At 41.6% G+C, this 7,502-nt stretch overlaps 1 protein-coding gene across 1 annotated transcript; it reads right to left on the bottom strand.

Annotated features, from left to right (window-relative positions):
* Window positions 1-1,431: 1,431 nt before the first annotated feature.
* LOC129115175 (WAS/WASL-interacting protein family member 3-like) lies at window positions 1,432-6,861 on the bottom strand. Its single transcript, XM_054626860.1, has 3 exons — window positions 6,850-6,861; window positions 5,263-5,531; window positions 1,432-1,498 (listed from the first exon to the last, which is right to left on the bottom strand). Exons 1-3 carry the CDS (start codon window positions 6,859-6,861, stop codon window positions 1,432-1,434), a joined length of 348 nt encoding a protein of 115 aa, XP_054482835.1.
* Between the last annotated feature and the right edge of the window lie 641 nt (window positions 6,862-7,502).

Below are 7,502 nucleotides of genomic sequence, written 5' to 3'. Positions count from 1 at the left end.
ACTACTACTAATACTACTACTACTACTACTACTACTACTACTACTACTACTACTACTACTACTACTACTACTACTACTACTACTACTACTACTACTACTACTACTACTACTACTACTACTACTACTACTACTACTACTACTACTACTACTACTAATACTACTACTACTACTACTAATACTACTACTACTAATACTACTAGTACTACTACTACATGATGATAATAATGATAATAATGATAGTATGATAATGATAAAGACTCCAGCAGGAGTCAGCAGTAGCGAACCTCACCAAAGACAGGAAAGAGAAAAAAACTCTACTTCATGTTTCTGTCAGCTGACAGGAAATGATGTCACTCACCCCTGCTGCTGACTGGAAATGTGTGCGTGTGTGTGTGTGTGTGTGTGTGTGTGTGTGTGTGTGTGTGTGTGTGTGTGTGTGTGTGTGTGTGTGTGTGTGTGTGTGTGTGTGTGTGTGTGTGTGTGTGTGTGTGTGTGTGTTGTGTGTGTGTGTTACCACAGTGTGTATTCTCAGCAGCAGAGTCTGCAGATGAGTGAAAGCGCTTCAAACACTCGTCCTCCTGTAACACACACACACACACACACACACACACACACACACACACACATTTTTGACATATACTTGTACTTTACTTTATACTTCTACATTTATTTCTCACTTTTAATCAAGGTTACTTAAAGACATATATGATGCAGTACTAATACTACTAATCTACCCAGTAGTATACAAAGTACCTCAAACTGTCTCTCCACATTAAAGTACTGCTTCATGTGTCATCACATCATCCTATATATGTGTCAACATGTTCATTAATGTGACACCAGCGTTCCAACAGCAGAACCACCAGAACCACCAGAACCTCAGCTGGTTCTGAGAGGAACCAAGTCCTCCGGTTCTTTAAAGTGAAGTCACTGCTTCATGTGTTAAAGCTGCATTCTCTCTGCTGTCCAGCAGGGGGCGACTCCTCTGGTTGTATAAAAGTCTATGAAAAATGACTCTACTTCTCTCTTGATTTATTCCCTCAGTAAACATTGTAAACATGAGTTTATGGTCTCAATCTCTAGTTTCAAAGTCTTCTTCAATACAGCATGATGTTCATTTAGTAAATGATGCTCCATTTAGAGTCAAACAGACCATAAAGCAGGGGGATGCTTTGAGGGCGGGGCTACACACTGATTGGTTGTTCGTAGCTCCGCCCTCTCGTGTCACTTCTGGTTGAGAAATGTTGACGGCTAAAAATCAACGACCTAACCAACCGTCGTCACCATGACAACGCCCACTTCTTGCAGTCACACGTTTAGTTTAGAAAACGTTCTGTGACGTAACTATCACCATGACAACCTGTGTGTTATTATGGGATGCATACCTTTGTACCTGTCTATCGACCTCAGGCTCTCGTCTCATTGGTGCTACTATGGCAACCCTGCAGAGAGGGCGGGGCCTGATGATGATCGTCTTTTAGGCGGCAGGGCTGGAGGACTGAGAGGAGACAGAGAGACAGACAGGATGAGAGACAGAGAGACAGGATGAGAGACAGAGAGACAGGATGAGAGACAGAGAGACAGGATGAGACAGAGAGACAGATGAGAGACAGACAGGATGAGAGACAGAGAGACAGGATGAGAGACAGAGAGACAGGATGAGAGACAGAGAGACAGGATGAGAGACAGACAGGATGAGAGACAGAGAGACAGACAGGATGAGAGACAGAGAGGATGAGAGACAGAGAGACAGGATGAGAGACAGAGAGACAGGATGAGAGACAGAGAGACAGGATGAGAGACAGAGACAGGATGAGAGACAGAGAGACAGGATGAGAGATGAGAGACAGGATGAGAGACAGGATGAGAGACAGAGAGACAGGATGAGAGACAGAGAGACAGGATGAGAGACAGACAGGATGAGAGACAGAGAGACAGGATGAGAGACAGACAGGATGAGAGACAGAGAGACAGGATGAGAGACAGAGAGACAGGATGAGAGACAGACAGGATGAGAGACAGAGAGACAGGATGAGAGACAGAGAGACAGGATGAGAGACAGAGAGACAGGATGAGAGACAGAGAGACAGGATGAGAGACAGAGAGACAGGATGAGAGATGAGAGACAGAGAGACAGGATGAGAGACAGACAGGATGAGAGACAGAGAGACAGACAGGATGAGAGACAGACAGGATGAGAGACAGAGAGACAGGATGAGAGACAGACAGGATGAGAGACAGAGAGACAGACAGGATGAGAGACAGAGAGACAGGATGAGAGACAGAGAGACAGGATGGACAGAGAGACAGACAGGATGAGAGACAGAGAGACAGGATGAGACAGGATGAGAGACAGAGAGACAGGATGAGAGACAGAGAGACAGGATGAGAGACAGATGAGATGACAGACAGGATGAGAGACAGAGAGACAGGATGAGAGACAGAGAGACAGGATGAGAGACAGACAGGATGAGAGACAGAGAGACAGGATGAGAGACAGGAGAGACAGATGAGAGACAGAGAGACAGACAGGATGAGACAGGATGAGAGACAGAGAGACAGGATGAGAGACAGAGAGACAGGATGAGAGACAGACAGGATGAGAGACAGAGAGACAGGATGAGAGACAGAGAGACAGATGAGAGACAGAGAGACAGGATGAGACAGAGAGACAGACAGAGACAGACAGGATGAGAGACAGAGAGAGACAGGATGAGAGACAGAGAGACAGGATGAGAGAGACAGGATGAGACAGAGAGACAGACAGGATGAGAGACAGAGAGACAGATTATAATATTATTATTATTATACTATCATTATTATTATTATTATATTATTATTATTATACTATTATATTGTTATATTATATTATTATTATTATTATTATATTATTATATTATTATTATTATAATATTATAATATTATTATTATTATATTATTATATCATTATATTATTATATATTATTATAATATTATAATATTATTATATTATTATTATAATATTATAATATTATATTATTATTATAATATTATAATATTGTTATTATTATTATATTATTATATCATTATATTATTATTATATAATTATTATATTATTATTATTATTATTATTATTATTATTATTATTATTATTATTATTATTATTATATTATTCTACAGCAGACTGACTCTGGGACTTCTGCTTCCTGTCCTTCAGCGAACACTGAGACAGGAAGTGCTGAGACAGGATGGGGGGAGGGTAGACATGTGATGTGTTTAGACTTCTACTTCCTGTTTCATCCACAGCTCTATTGTTGGATCCACGTATGAACTGAATATATAATACATAAGTTATGTCAAAGAAACCAGCAGAGAAATCACTCTCTATCAATATCTACATGACCATATATTACATTACATTACATTACATTACATTACATTACAGTCATGTAGCAGACGCTTTTATCCAAAGCGACTTACAGGAAGTGTATTCAACATAGGTATTCAAGAGAACTACTAGTCACCAGAAGTCATCAGTGCATCTCCTTTCTTAAACAAGCATCTTAAAGCATAAACCAGAGCAAAAGTACAGAAACAAACTGATACGAATACAATAAGAGGAAGGATCAGGTAGTACTTCTTTATCAGGTAGTACTTCTTTATCTTTATCAGGTAGTACTTCTTTATCAGGTAGTACTTTTTTCTTTATCAGTAGTACTTCTTTATCAGGTAGTACTTCTTTATCAGGTAGTACTTTATCAGGTAGTACTTCTTTATCAGGTAGTACTTTATCAGGTAGTACTTCTTTATCAGGTAGTACTTCTTTATCAGGTAGTACTTTATCAGGTAGTACTTCTTTATCAGTCTTTCTTGAAGAGGTGAGGTTAAAGATGGGCAGTGACTCTGCTGTCCTGAGGTCAGTGGGGAGTTCATTCCTCCACTGAGGGGTCAGGACAGAGAAGAAGCTGTGACCGGGTGGATCGGCTGCAGGGACCTCTGAGGATGTATTTGTCAGCATTTGTCAGCATTGATCAGTTATTGATCAGTTATTGGTCAGTTATTGATCAGTTATTGGTCAGTTATTGGTCAGTTATTGGTCAGTTATTGGTCAGTTATTGATCAGATGTGTCCTCATGCCTTCACTAACAGACGTTCGTGGTTTAGTAGAAGAAGAACTAAACGCTGTTCAAAGACACAAAGATCCTCTGAAGAGAAGAAATCAGCAGGAAGCTTAGATTTAAACAGGAACAGCTTCCTGTTTCAAGAGTTTCACAATAAAAGCAGCCTAGAACAAGCTGGAGTTAACTTTATCAAAGCTCTTCTTCAGACTTCAGAGAACCAGAAGGTTAGTCTGGAGTTAGAACTGATGGAACATCAGCTGATCTAATCACAGGTTAACCCTCTTTAATCAATCCTTACTGATCAATAATCAGACTGATTCTACATCAATCCTTACTGATCAATAATCAGACTGATTCTACATCAATACTGATCAATAATCAGACTGATTCTACATCAATCCTTACTGATCAATAATCAAACTGATTCTACATCAATCCTTACTGATCAATAATCAGACTGATTCTACATCAATCCTTACTGATCAATAATCAGACTGATTCTACATCAATACTTACTGATCAATAATCAGACTGATTCTACATCAATACTTACTGATCAATAATCAGACTGATTCTACATCAATACTGATCAATAATCAGACTGATTCTACATCAATCCTTACTGATCAATAATCAGACTGATTCTACATCAATCCTTACTGATCAATAATCAGACTGATTCTACATCAATCCTTACTGATCAATAATCAGACTGATTCTACATCAATCCTTACTGATCAATAATCAGACTGATTCTACATCAATCCTTACTGATCAATAATCAGACTGATTCTACATCAATACTGATCAATAATCAGACTGATTCTACATCAATCCTTACTGATCAATAATCAGACTGATTCTACATCAATCCTTACTGATCAATAATCAAACTGATTCTACATCAATCCTTACTGATCAATAATCAGACTGATTCTACATCAATACTGATCAATAATCAGACTGATTCTACATCAATACTGATCAATAATCAGACTGATTCTACATCAATCCTATGATCAATAATCATGAGTGATTCTACATCAATCCTTACTGATCAATAATCAGACTTTTAATGATTGTGTTTGTATCAGTTTTTTAAAGAGGATCAATATATCAGCTGTAGTGAGTGTTTGGTGATCAGACGCTGGTTCAGACTCACCTGACTCCCTGTGGGGACACCTGGGGGAGGGACACCTGGGGGAGGGACACCTGGGGGAGGTGCTCTGTGAGAGGCATGGGGGGCTTAGGAGGAGCCAAAGCTGTCTGCTCCTCCTCCTCCTTCTCAGCAGGAGCTCCTGAGCTGGTAGACGTCCTCTCTGATGTCTGCTGGTCGTCAAACCCAAATGTCTGTCCCACGGTGACCTGTGATTGGACAGGAGACAAGGGGGCGGAGTCGCCTTGTCTCTCTGCAGCCAATCGTACAAGTTCCTGACAAAAGACAGGTGATTACATCACAACGTCAACAACAACAACGACATCATCAACAACAGCACAACAACGACATCATCAACAACAGCAACAACAATGACATCATCAACAACAGCAACAACAGCAACAATGACATCATCAACAACAGCAACAACAATGACATCATCAACAACAGCAACAACAGCAACAACAACAACAATGACATCATCAACAGCAACAACATGCATGAAGTGGACATGAAGGGGACATGAAGAGGACATGAAGAGGACATGAACGGGACATGAAGAGGACATGAACAGGACATGAAGAGGACATAAACAGGACATGAAGAGGACATGAACGGGACATGAAGAGGACATGAAGAGGACATGAACGGGACATGAAGAGGACATGAAGAGGACATGAACAGGACATGAAGAGGACATGAAGAGGACATGAACGGGACATGAAGAGGACATGAAGAGGACATGAACGGGACATGAAGAGGACATGAAGAGGACATGAACGGGACATGAAGAGGACATGAAGAGGACATGAAGAGGACATGAAGAGGACATGAAGAGGACATGAACGGGACATGAAGAGGACATGAAGAGGACATGAAGAGGACATGAAGAGGACATGAGGAGGACATGAACGGGACATGAAGGGACATAAACAGGACATGAAGAGGACATGAAGGGACATGAAGAGGACATGAAGAGGACATGAACAGGACATGAAGAGGACATGAAGAGGACATGAACAGGACATGAAGAGGACATGAAGAGGACATGAACGGGACATGAAGAGGACATGAAGAGGACATGAACGGGACATGAAGAGGACATGAACGGGACATGAAGAGGACATGAAGAGGACATGAACAGGACATGAAGAGGACATGAAGAGGACATGAACGGGACATGAAGAGGACATGAAGAGGACATGAAGAGGACATGAACGGGACATGAAGAGGACATGAACGGGACATGAAGAGGACATGAAGCGAGGACATGAAGAGGACATGAAGAGGACATGAACGGGACATGAAGAGGACATGAAGAGGACATGAAGAGGACATGAACGGGACATGAAGAGGACATGAAGAGGACATGAAGAGGACATGAAGAGGACATGAAGAGGACATGAACGGGACATGAAGAGGACATGAAGAAGGAGGACATGAAGAGGACATGAAGAGGACATGAAGAGGACATGAAGAGGACATGAAGAGGACATGAAGAGGACATGAAGAGGACATGAAGAGGACATGAACGGGACATGAAGAGGACATGAACGAGGACATGGAGAGGACATGAAGTGGACATGAACGGACATGAAGGGACATGAAGAGGACATGAACGGGACATGAAGAGGACATGAAGAGGACATGAAGAGGACATGAAGTGGACATGACACATGAAGAGGACATGAAGAGGACATGAACGGGACATGAAGAGGACATGAAGAGGACATGGAGAGGACATGAACGGGACATGAAGAGGACATGAAGTGGACATGAAGAGGACATGAACGGGACATGAAGAGGACATGAACGGGACATGAAGAGGACATGAAGAGGACATGAAGAGGACATGAAGTGGACATGAACGGGACATGAAGAGGACATGAAGAGGACATGAACGGGACATGAAGAGGACATGAAGAGGACATGAACATGAAGAGACATGAACGGGACATGAAGAGGACATGAAGTGGACATGAAGAGGACATGAAGAGGACATGAAGTGGACATGAACGGGACATGAAGAGGACATGAAGAGGACATGAACGGGACATGAAGAGGACATGAAGTGGACATGAAGAGGACATGAAGAGGACATGAACAGGACATGAAGAGAACATGAAGAGGACATGAACGGGACATGAACGGGACATGAAGAGGACATGAACGGGACATGAAGAGAACATGAACGGGACATGAAGAGGACATGAACGGGACATGAAGAGGACATGAAGAGGACATGA

Source organism: Anoplopoma fimbria, unplaced genomic scaffold, assembly GCF_027596085.1.
Source record: "Anoplopoma fimbria isolate UVic2021 breed Golden Eagle Sablefish unplaced genomic scaffold, Afim_UVic_2022 Un_contig_11314_pilon_pilon, whole genome shotgun sequence".
Taxonomy (NCBI): Eukaryota; Metazoa; Chordata; class Actinopteri; order Perciformes; family Anoplopomatidae; genus Anoplopoma; species Anoplopoma fimbria.
The sequence above is the reverse complement of the archived record's forward strand: the minus strand, read 5'-3'. Positions and strand labels throughout refer to the sequence as shown.

Excerpts from the sequence above, each read along its gene's own strand:
- LOC129115175 (XM_054626860.1), bottom strand. Across the intron at positions 1,499-5,262 it reads GTGTCCCCACAGGGAGTCAG|TCCTCCAGCCCTGCCGCCTA; the intron begins GTGAGTCTGAAC and ends GTCTCCTCTCAG.